General features: G+C 47.8%; 1 protein-coding gene across 2 annotated transcripts in view; it reads right to left on the bottom strand.

Moving 5' to 3' along the window:
- The window catches only part of LOC134356368 (WD repeat-containing protein 88-like), an 82,840-nt gene that overhangs the window by 41,192 nt on the left and 16,813 nt on the right, over positions 1 to 24,835 (bottom strand). Inside the window, exons 3-6 of one of the 2 annotated variants that reach the window (XM_063067282.1) lie at positions 18,060 to 18,145; positions 7,145 to 7,208; positions 6,615 to 6,753; positions 6,002 to 6,131 (exon numbers count right to left, since the gene is read on the bottom strand). In XM_063067282.1, coding sequence (XP_062923352.1) covers positions 6,002 to 6,131; positions 6,615 to 6,753; positions 7,145 to 7,208; positions 18,060 to 18,145 — 419 coding nt within the window. Of the gene's footprint in view, positions 1 to 6,001; positions 6,132 to 6,614; positions 6,754 to 7,144; positions 7,209 to 12,665; positions 15,105 to 18,059; positions 18,146 to 24,835 lie in introns of those variants that run through there. The other variant, XM_063067283.1, reaches the window with a different exon arrangement.

The following is a 24,835-nucleotide window of genomic DNA, read 5'->3' as shown; positions in this document are numbered from 1 at the left end:
CCTCTCCAAAGAGTAAAGCCCTAGCTCCCTTAATCTCTGATCATAGTGCATACTTTCTAAACCAGGCAGCATCCTGGTAAATCTCCTCTGTACCCTTTCCAATGCTTCCACATCCTTCCTATAGTGAGGTGACCAGAACTGGACACAGTACTCCAAGTGTGGCCTAACCAGAGTTTTATAGAGCTGCATCATTACATCGCGACTCTTAATCTCTATCCCTCGACTTATGAAAGCTAACACCCCATAAGCTTTCTTAATTACCCCATCCACCTGTGAGGCAACTCTCAGGGATCTGTGGACATGTACCCCGAGATCCCTCTGCTCCTCCACACTACCAAGTATCCTGTCATTTACTTTGTACTCTGCCTTGGAGTTTGTCCTTCCAAAGTGCACCACCTCACACTTCTCTGCGTTGAACTCCATCTGCCACTTCTCAGCCCACTGCTGCATCCTATCAATGTCTCTCTGCAATCTTTGACAATCCTCTACACTATCTACAACACCACCAACCTTTGTGTCATCTGCAAACTTGCCAACCCACCCTTCTACACCTCTACACCCACATCCAGGTCATTAATAAAAATCACGTAAAGTAGAGGTCCCAGAACAGATCCTTGTGGGACACCACGAGTCACAATCCTCCAATCTGAATGTACTCCCTCCACCACCACCCTCTGCCTTCTGCAGGCAAGCTAATTTTGAATCCACCTGGCCAAACTTCCCTGGATCCCATGCCTTCTAACTTTCTGAATAAGCCTACCGTGTGGAACCTTGTCAAATGCCTTACTAAAATCCATATAGATCACATCCACTGCACTACCCTCATCTATATGCCTGGTCACCTCCTCAAAGAACTCTATCAGGCTTGTCAGACACAATCTGCCCTTCACAAAGCCATGCTGACTCTCCCTGATCAGACCATGATTCTCTAAATGCCTATAGATCCTATCTCTAAGAATCTTTTCCAACAGCTTTCCCATCACAGACGTAAGGCTCACTGGTCTGCAATTACCCGGACTATCCCTACTACCTTTTTTGAACAAGGGGACAACATTCGCCTCCCTCCAATCCTCCGGTACCATTCCCGTGGACAACAAGGACATAAAGATCCAAGCCAGAGGCTCAGCTATCTCTTCTCTTGCTTCATGGAGCAGCCTGGGGAATATTCCGTCAGGCCCCGGGGACTTATCTGTCCTAATGTATTTTAACAACTCCAACACCTCCTCTCCCTTAATATCAACATGCTCCAGAACATCAACCTCACTCATATTGTCCTCACCATCATCAAGTTCCCTCTCATTGGTGAATATCGAAGAGAAGTATTCATTGAGGACCTTGCTCACTTCCACAGCCTCCAGGCACATCTTCCCACCTTTATCTCTAATCAGTCCTACCTTCACTCCTGTCATCCTTTTTTTCTTCACATAATTGAAGAATGCCTTGGGGTTTTCCTTTACCCTACTCGCCAAGGCCTTCTCGTGATGCCCCCTTCTTGCTCTTCTCAGCCCCTTCTTAAGCTCCTTTCTTGCTTCCCTATATTCCTCAATAGACCCATCTGATCCTTGCTTCCTAAACCTCATGTATGCTGCCTTCTTCCACCTGACTAGATTTTCCACCTCACTTGTCACCCATGGTTCCTTCACCCTACCATTCTTCATCTTCCTCAACAGGACAAATTTATCCCTAACATCCCGCAAGAGATCTCTAAACATCGACCACATGTCCATAGTACATTTCCCTGCAAAAACATCATCCCAATTCACACCCGCAAGTTCTAGCCTTATAGCCTCATAATTTGCCTTTCCCCAATTAAAAATTTTCCTGTCCCCTCTGATTCTATCCCTTTCCATGATAATGCTAAAGGCCAGGGAGCGGTGGTCACTGTCCCCCAGATGCTCACCCACTGAGAGATCTGTGACCTGACCCGGTTCATTACCTAGTACTAGATCTAGTATGGCATTCCCCCTGGTCGGCCTGTCCACATACTGTGACAGGAATTCGTCCTGGACACACTTAACAAACTCTGCCCCATCTAAACCCTTGGAACTAATCAGGTGCCAATCAATATTAGGGAAGTTAAAGTCACCCATAACAACCCTGTTATTTTTGCACTTTTCCAAAATCTGCCTCCCAATCTGCTCCTCTGTATCTCTGCTGCTACCAGGGGGCCTATAGAATACCCCCAATAGAGTAACTGCTCCCTTCCTGTTCCTGATTTCCACCCATATTGAATCAAAAGAGGATCCTGCTACTACCCACCCTTTCTGTAGCTGTAATAGTATCCCTGACCAGTAATGCCACCCCTCCTCCCATTTTTCCACCCTCTCTATCCCTTTTAAAACACTGAAATCCAGGAATATTGAGAATCCATTCCTGCCCTAGTGCCAGCCAGGTCTCTGAAATGGCCACTACATCATAATTCCATGTATGTATCCAAGCTCTCAGTTCATCACCTTTGTTCCTGATGCTTCTTGCATTGAGGTACACACACTTCAGTCCTTCTACCTTACTGTCTTTACACTGTTTATTCTGCTTCTCTTTCCTCAAAGCCTCTCTGTATGTTAGATCTGGCTTTACTCCATGCACTTCTTTCACTGCTCTATTGCTCTGGGTCCCATCCCCCTCGCAAATTAATTTAAACCCTCCCGAACCATGCTAGCAAACCTACTTGCAAGGATATTGCTCCCCGTCGAGTTCAGGTGCAACCCATCCAATCTGTACAGGTCCCACCTTCCCCAGAAGAGATCCCAATGATCTAAAAATCTAAAACCCTGCTCCCTGCACCAACTCCTCAGCCATGCATTCAACTGCCATCTCCTCCAGTTCTTACCATCTCTGTCACGAGGCACTGGCAGCAATCCTGAGAACGTCACCCTTGAGGTCCTGTTCTTCAGCCTTCTGCCTAGTTCCCGAAACTCACACTTCAGGACCTCATCCCTCTTCCTGCCTACGTCGTTGGTCCCAACATGTATCACGACTTCTGGTTGCTTTCCCTCTTGTACCAGGATGTCATGCACCTGGTCAGAGACATCCGGACCCTGGCACCCGGGAGGCAACAAACCACGCGGGTGTCCTTCTCACGTCCACAAAATCTCCTGTCTGCTCCCCTGACTATAGAGTCTCCAATGACGACAGCTCTCCTCTTCTCCATCCCACCCTTCTGCACCACAGGGTCAGACTCAGTGCCGGAGGCCCTGCCACTGTGGCTCACACCTGGTCGGTTGTCCCCACCAACAGTATCCAGGACGGTAAACCTATTATTCAGGGGAATGGCTACAGGGGTGCTCTGCACTACCTGGCTGCTCACAAAGTTTTTGAGTGTATTTGTTGACATACCAAATCTCTTCAGACTCCTAATGAAGTACAGTCGCTGTCTTGCCTTCTTTATAACTGCATTGATATGTTGGGACCAGGTTAGATCTTCAAAGATCTTGACACCCAGGAGCTTGAAACTGCTCACTCTCTCCACTTCTGATCCCTCTATGAGGATTGGTATGTGTTCCTTCGTCTTACCCTTCCTGAAGTCCACCATCAGCTCTTTGGTCTTACTGACGTTGAGTGCCAGGTTGTTGCTGTGACACCATTCCACCATTATCTCACGCCTGTACGCCCTCTCGTCACCACCTGAGATTCTACCAACAATGGCAGTATCGTCAGCAAACCTATAGATGGTATTTGAGATATGCCTAGCCACACAGTTATGTGTATATAGAGAGTAGAGCAGTGGGCTAAGCACACACCTCTGAGGTGTGCCAGTGTTGATCGTCAGCGCGGAGGATATGTTATCACCAATCCGCACAGAATATGGTCTTCCAGTTAGGAAGTCGAGGATCCAATTGCAGAGGGAGGTGGAGGCCCAGGTTCTGCAACTTCTCAATCAGGATTGCAGGAATGATGGTATTAAATGCTGAGCTATAGTCGATGAACAGCATCCTGACATAGGTGTTTGTGTTGTCTAGGTGGTCTAAAGCTGCGTGGAGAGCCATTGAGATTGCATCTGCCGTTGACGTATTGTGGCGATAGGCAAATTGCAATGAGTCCAGGTCCTTGCTGAGGCAGGAGGTCAGTCCGGTCATGACCTAGACATGATAGATGTGGGGGAGACAAGGACAAGAGGGCACAGCCTCAGGATGGAGGGATGTTCATTTAAAAAAGAGATGTTGAGAAATTTCTTTAGCCAGAGGGTGGTGAACTTGTGGAATTTATTACCACGGGCAGTTGTGGAGGCCAGGTCATTGGGTGTATTTAAGGCAGAGCTCGATAGGTTCTAGATTGGACATGGCATCAAAGGTTACGGCAAGAAGTCCGGGGAGTGGGGCTGAGGGGGAAAGAAGGGTCAGCCATGATTGAATGGTGGAGCAGACTCGACAAGGCAAATGGCCTAATTCTGCTTCTATGCCTTATGGTCTTATGAAGAGTCTCGGCTCAAATCATTGCCTGTTTATTCCCCTCCACAAATGCTGCCTGACCTGCTGAGTTCTTCCATGATTTTTGAGGGAACCGTTTCTCAGGCACCCACTGTAAAGAGGATACTGGTGCCCGCAGCACCACACAGTTATACAGGACATCAACCGCAACAGGTGCAGGCACAGCCAGGAAGGACCAGGGGCCACATGTCATCAGCAACGTGTAGACACAGCCAGGGAACGCAGGCCATAGACAATGGACTAGCAGCACCACCTGAAACACCCCAGAGTGGGGGAATGTAAACCGTAAACCATGGACTAGTAGCACCACCTGAAACACCCCAGAGTGGGGGAATGTAAACCGTAAACCATGGACTAGTAGCACCACCTGAAACACCCCAGAGTGGGGGAATGTAAACCGTAAACCATGGACTAGCAGCACCACCTGAAACACCCCAGAGTGGGGGAATGTAAACCGTAAACCATGGACTAGCAGCACCACCTGAAACACCCCAGAGTGGGGGAATGTAAACCGTAAACCGTGGACTAGCAGCACCACCTGAAACACCCCAGAGTGGGGGAATGTAAACCGTAAACCATGGACTAGCAGCACCACCTGAAACACCCCAGAGTGGGGGAATATAAACCGTAAACTGTGGACTAGCAGCACCACCTGAAACACCCCAGAGTGGGGGAATGTAAACCGTAAACCATGGACTAGTAGCACCACCTGAAACACCCCAGAGTGGGGGAATGTAAACCGTAAACCGTGGACTAGCAGCACCACCTGAAACACCCCAGAGTGGGGGAATGTAAACCGTAAACCGTGGACTAGTAGCACCACCTGAAACACCCCAGAGTGGGGGAATATAAACCGTAAACCGTGGACTAGCAGCACCACCTGAAACACCCCAGAGTGGGGGAATGTAAACCGTAAACCGTGGACTAGCAGCACCACCTGAAACACCCCAGAGTGGGGGAATATAAACCGTAAACCGTGGACTAGCAGCACCACCTGAAACACCCCAGAGTGGGGGAATATAAACCGTAAACCGTGGACTAGCAGCACCACCTGAAACACCCCAGAGTGGGGGAATATAAACCGTAAACCATGGACTAGCAGCACCACCTGAAACACCCCAGAGTGGGGGAATGTAAACCGTAAACCGTGGACTAGCAGCACCACCTGAAACACCCCAGAGTGGGGGAATATAAACCGTAAACCGTGGACTAGCAGCACCACCTGAAACACCCCAGAGTGGGGGAATATAAACCGTAAACCGTGGACTAGCAGCACCACCTGAAACACCCCAGAGTGGGGGAATGTAAGCCGTAAACCATGGACTAGTAGCACCACCTGAAACACCCCAGAGTGGGGGAATGTAAACCGTAAACCATGGACTAGTAGCACCACCTGAAACACCCCAGAGTGGGGGAATGTAAACCGTAAACCGTGGACTAGTAGCACCACCTGAAACACCCCAGAGTGGGGGAATGTAAACCATAAACTGTGGACTAGCAGCACCATCCTAAATTCACCAGGCCAAACAAACACACACACACACACACACACACACACACACACAAACACCCACCTCTCCAGAGCCATAGTGTTTCTGTTTGCCAGCATGTCCCAGATCCGAACCGTGCGGTCACAGGACGTGGAGGCTATGCGTTGTCCATCAGGACTGAACCGACACCTGGTCACAGTACTGCGGTGCTGATCTGTGCCGAGAAACATCAGAGGGAAGGTTGCTCTGTGCATGTGGAGGGGATGTGGGTATAGGATGCATCATAGCGGAGGAACGAGTGAGGCAGGGAGACAGCAAGAGGGCAAGGTGTTGGTTGAGGGGTGGGGGCATTGTGTGGGAGATTCAGGCAGGGAAAGGGGATTTTGGACTATAGCTGAGCAGTGGGTGACAAGGGGTGGGATCCAGATGGGGAGTGTGGGGTATCGGTCAATAGACAGGAAGTGTGAGCTGATGCAGGGGAGGGGCGGGTGCAGACGGTGGGTGAGGGCCATGGGGTCCACCCAGTGATTCTAATATCGTTAAGCACAGAAAGAGCCCACCAGTCCCCTCTGACTAAGGACACCCCAACACTGAGGATTACGGTAAAGAGAATATAGGAAGAAGGAAGGAAAGCGCGTCCCTCTACCTTACCCTCCACTCTTTCCCAACACTCTCCCTCTCTTCCCCTGCCCCTTGCCTTTCAGACTGAGGACAGAACTCCCGGATTCGGCTGCTCTCACGTAGACTGCATTGTCAATGTCGCTCCCACACACAACGTGTTTTCCATCACAGGAAATATCACAGCAGGTCAGGGGTCGGCAGTGAACAACGGCCCACTGTGGGGGAACAGGAACCAGGGTCAGACAGGAGATATGGCCATTCAGTCCTTCATGCCTGCTGGCTTCTCAAACCATCTCCCATTTCCTGTCTAGCCACTTCCCATGGAAATTCCTGCTCATCCACCCAATCCAACCCTCCCTGTCCGTGCTTGAACATTGTCCACACATTCCAGGCCACAGGAGGAGAATCCCACTGCTGACGGCCTTCAGCATCCCACCCCCCCCACCCCCGGTTTCTATGGTAGCAGTGCACAGCATAATGATAAAACTTTGCTGAGGAGATATGTGTTAGATTTGAGATTACAAGTTAGCCATGTGTGTGTAGAGTGGGAGCTTACTATCCCCGTAGTGGAGACTTCAGACAGAAGAGTCATCAACAAACACCTACCAGAACTTTTCCGGTTTTGACATCCCAGCACTTCAATGACTTGTCCCAGGAGCAAGTGAACAGTCTGCAGTTGGAAACAAAACCAAGGTCAGGCTGGTTCTAGAGGCAATTGAACATCCAGTGATGTCAGAATCAGGTTAATATCACTGGCGTATGCTGGGAAATCTGTTCTTTTACAGCAGCAATACATAATAGTAAAATTATAAATTACAGTAAGATTATATACAAGTGTAACACCCTGGGAAAGGTTTCACTGCTAATGTAATGGTCTTTCTGTAGAAGTAGTGTTTGGGTTATGGTTAGAGATAATGGATGCTTTGGAATGTGAGCTGGGGCTTTTGTTCGGCGAGAGAAGAAAAGGAGAAGACACTGGAGAGAACCGGTCATAGGATAAGACCCAGTGGGGAGATTGTGATTCGATGGAGCCGGGCGGCAAGATCGATTGAGGATCGGCAAATTGAGCTCCAGCCTGTGCACATTTGACTGTTTAGTTAAAATGAGCCCTTTTGTTTTTTTCTTTCTTTTCTTAACTAACCCTTTAGTTAAGATTCATATAGGTAATTCCTTTAATCATATGCAGTGTGCTGTCTGTCATTTCTCAGCTCTGAGTTGTAACAGGGTTGCAAATTACACAGCATCCACACAGACCGGGCTTTGGGGTGGGAGAGCCGTCTCAATCTCATGGGTTTGGCGGGACCGGAGTGTGTCTTCCCTAGACTTGCGCAGCCCAAGGAAACCAGCAGGGTTTCATCTATATATCAATATACACATATACATACATACATACCGGTATATATAAAATTAAATAAGTAGCGCTAAAAGGGAGCAAAGAAAGAAAAAAGTAGTGAGGTAGTGCAACACACATCAAAGTTGCTGGTGAACGCAGCAGGCCAGGCAGCATCTCTAGGAAGAGGTACAGTCGATGTTTCGGGCCGAGACCCTTCGTCAGGATCTTCAGGTGGACGAAGGTCCTGACGAAGGGTCTCGGCCTGAAACGTCGACTGTGCCTCTTCCTAGAGATGCTGCCTGGCCTGCTGCATTCACCAGCAACTTTGATGTGTGTTGCTTGAATTTCCAGCATCTGCAGAATTCCTCGTGTTTGTGAGGTAGTGCACGTGGTTTCAATATATATTCAGAAATCTGATGGAAAAGGGGAAGAAGCTGCTTCTGAAACATTGAGTGTGTGTCTTCAGGCTCCTGTACCTCCTCCACAATGGCAGAAATGAGAAGAGGGCATGTCCTCGGCAACAGGGGTCCTCAACAATGGATGCCACCTTTTTAAGGTACCGCCTTTGAAGTGACCTCAATACTAGGGAGGCTGGTGCCCACGATGGAGCTGGCTGAGTTTACAACCCTTTGTAGCTTTTTCTGATCCTGTGCAGTGGCTCCTCCAATAACCAGACAGTGATGCAACCAGTTAGAATGCTCTCCACGGTATGGTGGCATCCATTAGTCTCGCGAGACCATGGATCTGCGCCTGGAAAGTTTCCAGGGCGCAGGCCTGGGCAAGGTTGTATGGAAGACCAGCAGTTGCCTATGCTGCAAGTCTCCCCTCTCCACGCCACCGATGTTGTCCAAGGGAAGGGCACTAGGGCCGATACAGCTTGGCACCAGTGCCATTGCAGGAGTTGCCAGAATGAGGTTGAAGGCAACGTCGTACTGCCTTAGGGACTCCAGCTCTGGATTTGTCCTCGAGGTTTACTCCCGCTGTGTACATACATCTACTGATGCCTCTGGACACATCTTCAGTGATATTCTGGAATCATCAGGTGTTTCGGGTCTTTCAACATCATACAACCTCCTCCAGGTGACCCAGCAGGGGCTGATCAGACCCCAGCTTGTGTCCAGATGGCTAGCTACTTATAGAAACATAGAAACATAGAAAATAGGTGCAGGAGTAGGCCATTCGGCCCTTCGAGCCTGCACCGCCATTTATTATGATCATGGCTGATCATCCAACTCAGAACCCCGCCCCAGCCTTCCCTCCATACCCCCTGACCCCTGTAGCCACAAGGGCCATATCTAACTCCCTCTTAAACATAGCCAATGAACTGGCCTCAACAGTTTCCTGTGGCAGAGAATTCCACAGATTCACCACTCTCTGTGTGAAGAAGTTTTTCCTAATCTCGGTCCTAAAAGGCTTCCCCTCTATCCTCAAACTGTGACCCCTCGTTCTGGACTTCCCCAACATCGGGAACAATCTTCCTGCCTCTAGCCTGTCCAATCCCTTTAGGATCTTATACGTTTCAATCAGATCCCCCCTCAATCTTCTAAATTCCAACGAGTACAAGCCCAGTTCATCCAGTCTTTCTTCATATGAAAGTCCTGCCATCCCAGGAATCAATCTGGTGAACCTTCTTTGTACTCCCTCCATGGCAAAGATGTCTTTCCTCAGATTAGGGGACCAAAACTGCACACAATACTCCAGGTGTGGTCTCACCAAGGCCTTGTACAACTGCAGTAGTACCTCCCTGCTCCTGTACTCGAATCCTCTCACTATAAATGCCAGCATACCATTCGCCTTTTTCACCGCCTGCTGTACCTGCATGCCCACTTTCAATGACTGGTGTATAATGACACCCAGGTCTCGTTGCACCTCCCCTTTTCCTAATCGGCCACCATTCAGATAATAATCTGTTTTCCTATTTTTGCCACCAAAGTGGATAACTTCACATTTATCCACATTAAATTGCATCTGCCATGAGTTTGCCCACTCACCCAACCTATCCAAGTCACCCTGCATCCTCTTAGCATCCTCCTCACTGCTAACACTGCCACCCAGCTTCGTGTCATCCGCAAACTTGGAGATGCTGCATTTAATTCCCTCATCCAAGTCATTAATATATATTGTAAACAACTGGGGTCCCAGCACTGAGCCTTGCGGTACCCCACTAGTCACCGCCTGCCATTCTGAAAAGGTCCCGTTTATTCCCACTCTTTGCTTCCTGTCTGCTAACCAATTCTCCACCCACACCAATACCTTACCCCCAATACCGTGTGCTTTAAGTTTGCACACTAATCTCCTGTGTGGGACCTTGTCAAAAGCCTTTTGAAAATCCAAATATACCACATCCACTGGTTCTCCCCTATCCACTCTACTAGTTACATCCTCAAAAAATTCTATGAGATTCGTCAGACATGATTTTCCTTTCACAAATCCATGCTGACTTTGTCCGATCATTTCACCGCTTTCCAAATGTGCTGTTATCACATCCTTGATAACTGACTCCAGCAGTTTCCCCACCACCGACGTTAGGCTAACCGGTCTATAATTCCCCGGTTTCTCTCTCCCTCCTTTTTTAAAAAGTGGGGTTACATTAGCCACCCTCCAATCCTCAGGAACTAGTCCAGAATCTAACGAGTTTTGAAAAATTATCACTAATGCATCCATTATTTCTTGGGCTACTTCCTTAAGCACTCTGGGATGCAGACCATCTGGCCCTGGGGATTTATCTGCCTTCAATCCCTTCAATTTACCAAACACCACTTCCCTACTAACATGTATTTCACTCAGTTCCTCCATCTCACTGGACCCTCTGTCCCTTACTATTTCTGGAAGATTATTTATGTCCTCCTTAGTGAAGACAGAACCAAAGTAATTATTCAATTGGTCTGCCATGTCCTTGCTCCCCATAATCAATTCACCTGTTTCTGTCTGCAGGGGACCTACATTTGTCTTTACCAGTCTTTTCCTTTTTACATATCTATAAAAGCTTTTACAGTCCGTTTTTATGTTCCCCGCCAGTTTTCTCTCATAATCTTTTTTCCCCTTCCTAATTAAGCCCTTTGTCCTCCTCTGCTGAACTCTGAATTTCTCCCAGTCCTCAGGTGAGCCACTTTCTCTGGCTAATTTGTATGCTACTTCTTTGGAATTGATACTATCCCTAATTTCTCTTGTCAGCCACGGGTGCACTACCTTCCTTGATTTATTCTTTTGCCAAACTGGGATGAACAATTGTTGTAGTTCATCCATGCAACCTTTAAATGCTTACCATTGCATATCACCGTCAATCCTTTAAGTGTCATTTGCCAGTCTATCTTAGCTAATTCACGTCTCATACCTTCAAAGTTACCCCTCTTTAAGTTCAGAACCTTTGTTTCTGAATTAACTATGTCACTCTCCATATTAATGAAGAATTCCACCATATTATGGTCACTCTTACCCAAGGGGCCTCTCACGACAAGATCGCTAATTAACCCTTCCTCATTGCTCAAAACCCAGTCCAGAATAGCCAGCTCTCTAGTTGGTTCCTTGACATGTTGGTTCAAAAAACCATCCCGCATACATTCCAAGAAATTCTCTTCCTCAGCACCTTTATCAATTTGGTTCACCCAGTCTACATGTAGATTGAAGTCACCCATTATAACTGCTGTTCCTTTATTGCACACACTTATGACTCCATGGCTCCCCTCTTTTGAGCCACAGCCACCTTGAGGCCCTCTCTGCCGCATCGGTGGTACTGCGGATGGCTCTCCTCTTCCTCTCTCCCTCGATGCCCAAAATGCTGAAGGCTCTAACTAAGGAACGGGCTGGGAATCCCCGACAACCAACCTCCACTGGGAGACACCTCGCTCTCCATCCAGCCTGCTGACAGTTGCTGACCAGTCCTGCGTACTCGGAGAGCTACCTTTCAAAGGCCTCTTCCAAGCTATCTTCCCATGGGACTGTCAGCTCCAGCAGCACCACTTGCCTAGTAGTGGCTGCAATATGGGTGGGGAACTTCAGCTGCCGTTTGAGGTCCACCAGCAGCTGCCAGTCCCTTGCAGAGGTCCGGATGCCTGCAGATGTTCTTTTGGCAGGTATTGGCTGCTCCCCAGCTCTGACAAAGGCAATGGTCTGCTTGGAGGGTCGGGACCACTTCGCCGACTCAACTCCTGCGCTGATGGCTTCAGCGATGGTCTTCAGGACCTGATCATGCCTCCACCTGTACCGTCCCTCACCACGTGCCCTTGCACAGCCGCTGAGGATGTGCTCCAGGGTTCCTCGCTTGGAGCACAGTGGGCACGCAGATGACTCTGCCTTGCCCCATGTGTGCAGGTTTGATGGGCTTGGAAGCACATCGTACACTGCCTGGATGAGAAATTGGATGTGGCGTGGTTCGGCTTTCCAAAGCTCAGCCCAGGTCACTTTCCTCTCAACCGCATTCTCCCATCTTGTCCAAGCTCCCTGTTGCTTCATTCCCACCGCCTTGCAGGTTCTCGTCTCCTCCACTACTGCTCTCACCTCCTCCTGAACTAGACAACGCCTTTCCTTCTCTCTGGTGTCCATTTGGGGAGTTGGGAAGGATCCTAGCCCAGCTCGGCCTCGTGTGACCACTCCCACCAGCCTCCTGTGACGCAGCCTTGCCTCTGCTTCCTGAACAGCTTCCTCTGCCCTCCACTTCCTGCCAGTCCTCACTTGGATCCCTGCTCTAGCCACCTTCGGATCACTCGAGTCCCTATACTGTAGCACTTCTCTGGCTCTTGTTACCTTGAATTCTTCCTCCAAGGATTTGAAGGGCAGTCGCAGTTTGTTGTGGTGTCCATAGAGTGCGATGCTGCTCAGGCTCTTTGGCAGCCCCAGCCATCTCCTGAGGTGGTTGCTAACCCTCCTCTCTAAGGTTTCGACTGTCGAGATCGGAACTGCATAGACAAGGAGGGGCCACAGGATTCTGGGAAGAATGCCATGCTAATACACCCAGGCTTTAAACTTCCCAGGTAGGCCAGACTTGTCCACAGATTTTAGCCAGCCATCCAACTCGGTGCAGGTTGCCTGAATGGATGTTGTGTCCCTTAAAGAGCTGTCAAAAACTTTGCCTAAGCTCTTTACTGGCTTTTCTGTGATGGTTGGGATGGCTGTGCCTGCGATGCTGAACCAGAACTTGTTCTCCACCTTCCCTTTCCTCAGCACCATCGATCTTGATTTGGCTGGTTTGAAACGCATCCGGGCCCACTCCACCAGCTTTTCGAGCCCTTGCAGAATCCTCGGGCAGCCTGGGACTGATTCTGTGGTGACTGTGAGGTCATCCATGAATGCCCTGATAGGTGGTTGCCATTGAGCGGAATTCATTCTGGGCCCTCTGCACTCTGGTTCAGCAGACTTAGTGAGCATGTTCATGGCTAGGGAGAACAGTGTCACTGAGATAGTGCACCCTGTGATGATGCCGACCTCCACCTTGTGCCAGGTTGATGTAATTGCTCCAGAAGAGACCCTCATCCTGAAGTTGCTGTAATAATCAGCGATAAGGCCTCTGATTCTGCTGGGGACGTGATATTTGGTCAGTGTGAGCTGCACCAGCTTGTGCGAAATGGAGCCATATGCATTTGCCAGGTCGAGCCACAACACTGACAGGTTGCCCTTGTTCTCTCTGGCCTCCCTGATGAGCTGTGTCACCACACCGATGTGCTCCAGACAGCCCGGCATCCCTGAAATGCCACCCTTCTGGACTGATGTATCAATATAGGTGTTCTTTGCTAGGTTGGTGCACAGCCGGTTAGAAACGGCACTGAAGAAGATCTTCGCCTCGACACACAGCAGGGAGATGATGCGAAACTGATCTATCTGGGTGGCATTTTCCTCCTTCGGGATCCACACCCCTTCAGCCACTCTCCACTGTTCTGGGATCTTCCCCCTTCTCCAGAAGATTCTCAGGATCTTCCACAGATGCAGGAGTTTGGGGCAGTTCTTGTACACTTTGTACGAGGTGTTGCTTGGTCCTGGAGCCGAGCTTGCCCTTGCTTTGCGGACGACCTCTCTGACTTCCTTTAGTTGCAGCTCTGACATGTCGAACTGCACATCCGGTTCAGGTGGGTCTATTAGGATGTCACACTCTCCCAACTCCTGCTCTCTTTCAGGATCATTATATATCTTCTTCAGATGTTGGTCTATGTCTTCCTGCGAACAGGCCAGTTTCCCACTGCGCTTCTCCCCCAGCAACTCCTTGGTGAACTTGAAGGGGTTGGCGATAAAGGCAGCACGTTTTCGAGCCCTTTCATGACGCCGCCTCCGATGCCACTCTGCCCGGCGGAGGACCCTGATCTTCTTTCATAGTATGCACATCAGCTGGGCCAAGCCAATGTGCTCCTCTTCTGCCTCCTTGTATTGGGACTTCAGCGCTTTCATCTCCTGCCTGATGTTGTGGATCCTCAACGCTCTTTGGTTCTTCGAGTAAGGTGTTCTGGAGCCTTCCTTCTCTTCTTCTCCGAACCATTCCGCTGCGGTGCTGACAATGATTGTTGTCATGGCTTGTAGCTTCCTATCAACCCCTCCCTTTGCCGTTACCTCCAGAATTTAGTTGATACCTTCATCAAACTGCTTCCACAGTGAAGTCATGTTAGCTGCAGGCCATTTGATCCACCTCCTGTTAGACTTCATGTTAGAGGGATTAGTTTGCAACACTTGGAGGTTCCGGGCACTACGGGGTGACTCCGGGCCTGGCCCGTCCTTCGTCTCACCAGGTTGGACACCTGCGCGTTGTGCTGCTCCTGCTCCCGCCAGACACTTCATCCTCGCTTGGTGAATCTTCAAGCCGTGATCATTCTTGCAGATTTTGCCACATGCACACTGCTTCCTCATAGTCGTTTGTTCATTGCCTGGGTCTGATGCCATTGTGTCCGTCCGACTGGGGTGCTCTTCCTCCCCTCCGCCCCCGGCACCCCTGGGGGTATCTTTTCCTTAGATTCATCGTAGCTTTTGTGGGGGTCCTCCTCTCAGAGGAAACAGATTGGGTTGCCAGCCTGCTCTGCCCTGGTTGCCATCTCTCCGGGCTGTCACTGACTCTCCAGTCGTCGCCATTCTTTTCGTGGTTGTCACCCAGTCTTTCCTGGTTGTCATTGATGAACTCAGGGTGTAAGCTTTTCCCATGAGTGGGTATGGCCGCAAGGCAGCGGAGGTTTGAAATCAGAGTTTTCCCTCTCTTAGATGGACTGCCTTCCCAGGCTGACGAGCTCCATCTACCCGAACTTCATCTCCATGGTATATCTGTAGAAATTTGCAAAAGTCTTAGTAACATACCAAAGCTCCCCAAACTCCAAATGAAATAGAGCCAATGTCATCCTTTCTTTGTAATTGCATCAATATATTGGGCCCAGGATAGATCCTCAGTGATGTTGACACCAGGAACATGAAACTGCTCACCCTTTCCACTGCTGACCCCTCGATGAGGACTGGTATGTGTTCCCTCGACTTCAGCAATCAGTTCCTTCGTCTCACTGATGCTGTCTCATCACCACTCGACAAGCGAATCTATCTTACTCCTGTCCTGTTGAAGCTGCCTTCTGCCTGTCTGTGTGGGTTCTCACGGAAAGGCTGCATGAGGTCTGCACAGCATAGCCATGTGCTTTCCCCTGCATGCTCTACTCCACATCCCAAAGCCATGTAGGTTGGAAGATTACTGGGGCATTGTACATTGTCCCCAGTGTGTCAACAATCTCTTCAGCTATGTCTTTCAGAACCCTGAGTATAGTCCACCTGGTCCAGGCGACACATCTATATTCAGTTTCCCAAGCATCATCTCCCTCGTCATAACGAGTGCACTCACTTCTGCCCCGACACTCTCGACCTTCCACCATACTACTAGAGTCTTCCACAGTGAAGACCGATGCAAAATACTTGTTCAGTTCACTCAGTATTTCCTTGTCCCCCATTACTATATTGCCTGGGCCTTTTCCCAGCAGTCCCATATCTATTCTTGCTTCTCTTCATATATCTGAAAAAAAACTTTTGGTATCCTCATTGATAGTATTGGCTCTCTTACCTTCATATTTCATTTTTCCCTCCTCATGGCTTTTCAATTGCCTCCTGTTTGTTTTTAAAAGCTTCCCAATATTCTAACTTCCCACTAATTTTTGCTGTATTATATGTCCTCCCTTTTACTTTGATGTTGACTTTTACTTCCCTTGTCAGCCACTGTTACATCATCCTGCATTTAGAGTATTTCTTCTTCTTTGAAATGTATACATCCTGAAGCTCGCAAATAGCTTCCAGAAATTCCAGCCACTGCTACTCTGCCTTGAGCCCTGCTGGTGTTCCCTTCCAATTAACTTTGGCCAGTTCCTCTCTCAACTCCGTAATTCCTTTTACTCCACTGTAATTCTCATACATTTGACTTTAGCTTCTCCCTCTCAAATTGCAGTGTAAATTCCACCATATTAGGATCACGGTCTCCCAAGGGTTCCTTTACCTTAAGCTCCCTAATGAAATCAGGGTCATTACACAACACCCAATCACGACTAGCTGATCCTCTAGTGGGCTCAATTACAAACTATTCTGAAAATCCATCTTGTAGGCATTCTACGAATTCTCCCTCTTGGGATCCAGCACCAACCTGATTTTCCAAATCTATCTGCATATTGAAATCCCACCACAACATTTCCCTTTTGACATGCATTTTTTATCACCTGTTGTAATATGTAGACCATTTGTAGTCATCTTTGCTACTGTTCAGAGGTCAGTATATAATCTTCATCAGGGTCTTTTCACCCTTGCAGTTCTTTAACTCTACTCACAACAATTCTACATCTTCTGATCCTATGTCACCCCTTTCTAATGATTTGATTTCTTCTTTTTTAACCAACAAAGCTTCACCACCCCCTCTGCCTGCCTGACTGTCCTTTCAACACAATCTGTATCCTTGGATGTTAAGCTCCCAACTATTAACTTCTTTCAGGCGCATCTCAGTGATGCCCACAACACCATACTTGCAAATTTTTAACTGCACTACAAAATCATCTACCATATTTTGTATACTGCATGCATTCAAATATAACACCTTCAGTCCTGTATTCATCACCCTTTTTGATTTTGTCCCCGTTAGTAATTTTGCCCTATCATCTGTGTCCTTGCTGGCAGTCTGAAAACACACCGTCTCTGCCTATATACCAACTGCCCTATCACTCAGTGTCTCGTACCCCTTCCAAATGAGTTTAACCCCTCCCCAACAGCTCCAGCAACCCTGCCCACAGGGACATCGGTCCCTCTCAGGTTCAGGTGTAACCTGTCTCTTTTGTACAGGTCGTATCTTCCCCAGAGGAGATTCCAATGATCCAGAAAACTGACGCCATGCCCCTGCACAAGTTCCTCAGCCACACAATTATCTGCCAAATCATTCTATTCTTACCCTCTCTGGCACGTGGCCCAGGCAGCAATCCAGAGATTATTACACTGGAGATCCTGCTTTTTAGCTTTCTACATAACTCCCTAAATTCTCTCTTCAGGACCTCCTCCCTTTTCCTACTTATGTCATTGGTGCCAATATATACCAAGACTTCTGGCTGTTCACCTTCCCTTTTTGGAATGCTGTGAACCCAACCTGAGATGGCCCTGACCCTGGCATCCGGGTGTCTCTATCACGTCCACAGAATCTCGTCTCCTCATCTAACTGGGTAATGATCCCATCTTTGAAAGGACCATGTCTAAAGCTTGACTCAGTAGCCAAACAGATGCAAAAGAATGTTTTCTGAAGCTGCAGTACGACAAAGTGAGATTGTGGGTGTGAGGGCAACAGTATAAAATACACACCAGCCTCAGTAACACACACTTGCACATCCTGATCCGTGTACAGCCCCAGATGCGAAGTCTGATCCATGTATAGCCCATAGACCTGCACGTACTATGTACTCACACACGTATATGTACTAACACATGTATACGTACTAACACACACACGCACAAGAATGTAACACTCACACACAACCCGATCCCCACACACTTGTAAATGTATTAACACACACTTACTTGCATACACCACTCACACAAACACACAACCCCTAATCCCCCACACACACGTGTATGTACTAACACGCCCATGCCTGCACCATCACACACCTACACGCACACACATTCCGTCTCCCTGTGCCAGTGTGCAGTATGGTTAGTTCAGTGACTCTGCCACGGGCCTAGCCATCAGTGAGCAATGCTGCACAGTAGAAAGCTCACCTTTCGTTGTCGGGACTCATGCAGCACTGGGTGACTGGGGCAGAATGCAGCCCAAAGACAGAGATGTGAGCTCCAGTTGACACGTCCTGCAGGAGGCAAATGAGAAACACTCCGTCACCCTTGGCAAACACAAATGGCAGTGATCTGTGCTACAGTGTGTCGGTAAACAGACGGCTGCTGTCACAGAGCAGAGAGATGCAGTGAACTGCTAGGACTGCAGCACACCCTCCACTGAGGGGCAGATGGCGTTTAACAGGTAATATGTTCTGTGCATGCACAGTGGTCTATAGGAACATGGGTTGTATGTATGTACAGACAGATGACAATCAATTTGAACACCAGCAGAGGGACATATTTCTATACTGGGAGACAAGAGGAGAGGCAATCTCTCAATAGTACAATGGACACTTCGTACTTAAATGTCAAATGCCTGAGTAAATGAAGCTAACTTGCAGGACTCTATGGTCCCTTGAAGTCCACTTTTGTGGATGGCTTGAAACCAGATATTGCCAAAAAAGGTGAAGCTGTCAATGCCGAATCATCGTGATCTAGTACAAGCTGATAAACAGGAGGAACAGGGTATCAAAACCTGAATAAGATAATTACAGATGGGTCATTTATCTGTTGATCAACAGGGACTGATCAAGGGGTATGGAGAGCTAAAGTCTCAATGTAGGTTACATAAGAACATAGGAAATAGGAGCAGGAATCAGCCATCTGGCCCATCGAGCCTGCTCCACCGTTCAATAAGATCATGGCTGATCAGGCCATGGACTCATCTCCACCTACCTGCTTTTCTCCATAACCCTTATTCCTCTACTATGCAAAAATCTATCCAACCTTGTCTGAAATATATTTACTGAGGTAGCCACCACTGCTTCATTGGGCAGAGAATTCCACAGATTCACCACTCTTCCGGTTGATGGGAGTAGACAGTTTAAATTGTCCAGCATGGACTAGATGGGCCAAAGGGCCTGCTGCTGTGCTTCACTTTTCTATGATTCTGTGGGTCAATAGTCATTGCTTGCTAGTCAACAGCCAATACCTATTCACCAACAGAAGAAGCTGAACTGGAATTCACTGTGTGTATCGCAGCAATCTCAGTCTGAGCCACACCTCTGAAGCCAATCCCCTAAAGCAACATGTCGCTTTTGTGGCAAAAAAGTTAGAAGTTGCTGGTATAGGAAACAAGATGGACAGCAGAAACAAACTCGACAGAAACTTCATTCCCTTACCTTGTAACAGTTTAACACGATTTCAACAATGTTGGATGTCTCATTCAAAAAAATGACTAAGCCCTTCCCTGCAGCCCTCGTTTGCCCTGATACAGTGAAAATCAGGTGGCTTATGTCTTAACTTACTAATTGGAAATGAATTTGCTGAATTCTTGTTAGATTATGATGACCATGACTGTGCAAAAATAACCTGCCCTGAAGATGTAAATTATTACAAAGAAACACCTCTATTGAACCCAGATCTGATACTGTACACCGACGGCTCTTCAACGATTGAGGAAGGAATTCAAATGGCTGGGTGGAACTGACGTGCATGGCTCCTGATACCTCTGTGCCACAGGCGGGTGTGAAGGCCCTGATGGATGTTTGTGAGTTGGTGGAAGGAAGATCAGCTAATATCTACACTGATTCTTGATATGCTTTTGGAGTTGTTCATGATCTTGGAAACTAATGGAGGCAAAGGGAATTTCTTAAAGCCGTAGGGACCCCAGTCAAGAATGGCCATTAGTGCAGGAGTTCATGAATCTTATACGATTGGTCTCAGAAGCAGCTGTATTAAAATGCAAAACACACTCTAAGATGACTACAATGGAAAGCCATGGAAATGCATTTGTGGATGAAATTCCAAAAAAGGCAGCATGGGATGGAGTAAAGAAACAAAATGAGTAGAAGTTAAAAGAATTCAAAGAATTAAAACAAGTAACCAGAAAATATGCAGTGAATTCAACAACAGAATTATGGAAATGAAGTTGAGCCCTGTATCACAGATGTACAAGATATTCAAAAGATGCGAGGTCAGTGCTCTAATCAGGAAAAGTGGTTCTGGATGGAGAATGGTGGGAGTTTAAACAGTAATGGAGTATGGAGATATGGCACTAGCCACAGGCTAGTAGCTCCAACTATGTTGCTTCCTCATCTGGCACAGCAAATACACTCCCTAGGACAGATTAGAGTGCAAAAGATGATCAACACATGCTCCCATTGGTGGTGGAATCCAAGGTTCAGGGCACAAGCTCGTCAACTGTTTGAAAGATGCATGACATGCCAGGAAACAAATCCTGGAGTAGAGGAAAAGCCACCACAATTAAGTACTCCCTTCCCACCTGGTCCATTTTTATGTTTACAAGGGGACTACATTTCTTTACCAAAGTATCAAGGATACTCGGAAGCACTGGTAATAATGAGGATGGGTGAAGCTATTCCAGCAAAGAAAGCAAAGGAATTATGTTGATTGATGAACTTTGAATGGTCTTTTCATTGTCCACATCACTCAAGAGTCATCTGGATGAATGGAACGTCGAACAACGACTAAGTATCGTGAGGAAAACATCACAGCAACCCCAAACAAGAAAATTAGATTAAGTCCTTCGAGGTAGGAACAGGGAGTCCTATGTCACTGATGGGAGTCGTCAAACTTAGAGAGGTAGATATATACATACATTATGGTTGACAGTTTAGCAATGTGTGAACTATTGTGTCACTGATGGGAGTCCTCGAACTCAGTGAGGCAGATATATACATTATGGTTGACAGTTTGGTTAACTATTGTGTGAAAAATTAACCCAAGCTGTCCAGTCTGCTTCTCAACAGATTTGTGTCACTTGGAGTGATCCATCAGGAGGAGGACACACCCTGATTCCTGTGAGTGGGTCCTGACTAAGAAACCACATGAGGAACCATTGGGACCTTGATAGGAAGGTCCTTATCAAGCACTGTTAATTACCAACTCTGCGGTGAAGGTAGAAGGTAAAAGTAAGTGGATCCATGCCTGCCACTGTAAGCGAGTTAAAGTGGTACCAAATGGACAACAAGTACAAGGATGATCACTAATAGGGTAGTTCAAACTCACATGAGTGTGCCTTCTTACAAAGACGATCATTCTAACAATAACTTAATCACTTTAATATTTCCATAACATAGGTGAATTTTGGATTATTTTATACTTACTGTAGATACAAGCTTTTCTGCTTCTGAATTTTTAGATATAATGATTCAAGATGTGTGACTTAGAATCAAAGGAGAGAAAATTCTGGATTAGACTGTGCAATTGTTACTTCCCTTGTAGTTTAAATTCCTTATGCTTGTTTGTATTTTTATGTAATTACTCAAGTACGTGTCTCCCCTGATCAGGGTCACATGAAGCCATGGGAGCAGGTTGTGGATGGGCAGATGAGATCAGAATCAGAATTAGGTTTAATATCACCGGCATATGTTGTGAAATTTGTTACCTTTACAGCAGCAGTTAATGAAATACATGATCAACAAATAGAGAAACAAGAACTGAATTACATTAAGTACATATATGTCTATTAAATGATTAATAAGTAATACAAAAAATACAATTAAGAAAGTAGCGAGGTAGTGTTCAGGATTCAATGTCCATTTAGGAATCTGATGGCAGAGGGGAAGAAGCTGTTCCTGAATCGCTGAGTGTGTGCCTTCAGACTTCTGTATCTCCTTCCTGATGGCAAAAGATGCATATCACAAGTCCTGGTTATGCGACAATGACGCCAGGCAGACAACCTCAGAAGAGAATTCATAATGACTAGGGTCACCTGTCTTGTAACTGCCCACAAGAAGGCAATTGCAAACCTGAAGAAAAATTTCAGAGGAACAATCATGGTCATGAAAGATAGAAGACAATGACTACCCACACCTTACGAAATGGCACTGAATGATGACCATGATATGTACATGTAATTTTTCAGTGTGTGTTATAGTGGTTACAGTTCCATTTGGCTGCAGTGGCGCGGTTTTGTATTACTTCAGTGGGGGCTTTCTGATTGGTTCATTTGACCAACAGAGTTTGAATGGAATGTCTCTTATCTGTGGAAATTCAATGGAATTAGCAAACTGGTACAGGAGGACGAAACCTGTTTGTTCAGTGTCTCAGCAACACACATCAAAGTTGCTGGTGAACGCAGCAGGCCAGGCAGCATCTCTTGGAAGAGGTACAGTTGACGTTTCGGGCCGAGACCCTTCGTCAGGACTAACTGAAAGAAGAGCTAGTAAGAGATTTGAAAGTGGGAGGGGGAGGGGGAGATCCAAAATGATAGGAGAAGACAGGAGGGGGAGGGATGGAGCCAAGAGCTGGACAGTTGTTTGGCAAAAGGGATATGAGAGGATCATGGGACAGGAGGCCCAGGGAGAAGGAAAAGGGGGAGGGGGGCAAGCCCAGAGGATGGGCAAGGGGTATAGTCAGAGGGACAGAGGGAGAAAAAGGAGAGAGAGAGAAAGAATGTGTGTATATAAATAAATAACCGATGGGGTATGAGGGGGAGGTGGGGCATTAGCGAAGTTAGAGAAGTCGATGTTCATGCCATCAGGTTGGAGGCTACCCAGACGGAATATAAGGTGTTGTTCTTCCAACCTGAGTGTGGCTTCATCTTTACAGTAGAGGAGGCCGTGGATAGACATATCAGAATGGGAATGGGATGTGGAATTAAAATGTGTGGCCACTGGGAGATCCTGCTTTCTCTAGCGGACAGAGCATAGGTGTTCAGCAAAACAATCTCCCAGTCTACGTCGGGTCTCGCCAATATATAGAAGGCCACATCGGGAGCACCGGACACAGTATATCACCCGAGCCGACTCACAGGTGAAGTGTCGCCTCACCTGGAAGGACTGTCTGGGGCCCTGGATGATGGTAAGGGAGGAAGTGTAAGGGCATGTGTAGCACTTGTTCCACTTACAAGGATAAGTGCCAGGAGGGAGATCCAGTGGGGAGGGATGGGGGGGGAACGAATGGACAAGGGAGTCGCTATCCTTGTGGAAAGCGAGGGGGGGGAGGGAAGGATGTGCTTAGTGGTGGGATCCCGTTGGAGGTGGCAGAAGTTACGGAGAATATGTTGGACCCGGAGGCTGGTGGGGTGGTAGGTGAGGACAAGGGGAAACCTATTCCTAGTGGGGTGGTGGAAGGATGGAGTGAGAGCAGATGTGCGTGAAATGGGGGAGATGCGTTTGAGAGCAGAGTTGATGGTGGAGGAAGGGAAGCCCCTTTCTTTAAAAAAGGAGGACATCTCCCTCGTCCTGGAATGAAAAGCCTCATCCTGAGAGCAGATGCAGCGGACAGAGGAATTGCAAGAAGGGGATGGCATTTTTGCAAGAGACAGGGTGAAAAGAGGAATAGTCCAGATGGCTATGAGAGTCAGTAGGCTTATAGTAGATATCAGTAGATAAGCTGTCTCCAGAGATAGAGACAGAAAGATCTAGAAAGGGGAGGGAGGTGTCGGAAATGGACCAGGTAAACTTGAGGGCAGGGTGAAAGTTGGAGGCAAAGTTAATAAAGTCAACGAGCTCAGCATGTGTACAGGAAGCAGCGCCAATGCAGTCGTCGATGTAGCGAAGGAAAAGTGGGGGACAGATACCAGAATAGGCACGGAACATAGATTGTTTCACAAAGCCAACAAAAAGGCAGGCATAGCTAGGATCCATAAGGCTGCCCATGGCTACACCTTTAGTTTGGAGGAAATGGGAGGAGCCAAAGAAGAAATTATTAAGAGTAAGGACTAATTCCACTAGATGGAGCAGAGTGGTGGTAGAGGGGAACTGATTAGGTCTGGAATCCAAAAAGAAGCGTAGAGCTTTGAGACCTTCCTGATGGGGGATGGAAGTATATAGGGACTGGACATCCATGGTGATAATAAAGCGGTGGGAGCCAGGGAACTTAAAATCATCAAAAAGTTTAAGAGCATGGGAAGTGTCACGAACATAGGTAGGAAAGGATTGAACAAGGGGGGATAAAACCATGTCGAGGTATGCAGAAACGAATTCGGTGGGGCAGGAGCAAGCTGAGACAATGGGTCTGCCAGGATAGGCAGGTTTGTGGATCTTGGGTGGGAGGTAGAAACGGGAAGTGCGAGGTGTGGGAACTATAAGGTTGGTAGCAGTGGATGGGAGATCCCCTGAGTGGATAAAGTCGGTGTTGGTGTGGGAGACAATGGCCTGGTGCTCCATAGTGGGGTCACGATCGAGGGGTAAATAAGAGGAGGTATCCGCGAGTTGTCGCTGTGCCTCGGCAAGGTAGAGGTCAGTGCGCCAAACTACAACAGCACCCCCCTTATCGGCGGGTTCAATAATAAGGTTAGGATTAGTGCGGAGGGAGTGGAGAGCAGAGCGTTCCGAAGGAGTGAGGTTGGAATTGGAACAAGGTGTGGTGAAGTCGAGACGGTTGATGTCCCGTCGGCAGTTAGCAATGAAGAGATCCAGGGCAGGCAGAAGACCAGAGCAGGGTGTCCATGAAGAGGAGGAGGGTTGAAGACGGGAGAAGGGGTCATCGGTGGGGGTGGAAGAATCCTTGCCGAAGAAGTAGGCTCGGAGACGGATCTCCCCCTCCCCCTCCCACTTTTAAATCTCTTATTAGCTCTTCCTTCAGTTAGTCCTGACGGGGGGTCTCAGCCCGAAACGTCAACTGTACCTCTTCCTAGAGATGCTGCCTGGCCTGCTGCGTTCACCAGCAACTTTGATGTGTGTTGCTTGAGTTTCCAGCATCTGCAGAATTCCTCGTGTTTGTGTTTTTATGTTCAGTGTCTCTCTCTCTCC

Source organism: Mobula hypostoma, chromosome 14, assembly GCF_963921235.1.
Source record: "Mobula hypostoma chromosome 14, sMobHyp1.1, whole genome shotgun sequence".
Lineage (NCBI taxonomy): Eukaryota > Metazoa > Chordata > Chondrichthyes > Myliobatiformes > Myliobatidae > Mobula > Mobula hypostoma.
The sequence above is the reverse complement of the archived record's forward strand: the minus strand, read 5'-3'. Positions and strand labels throughout refer to the sequence as shown.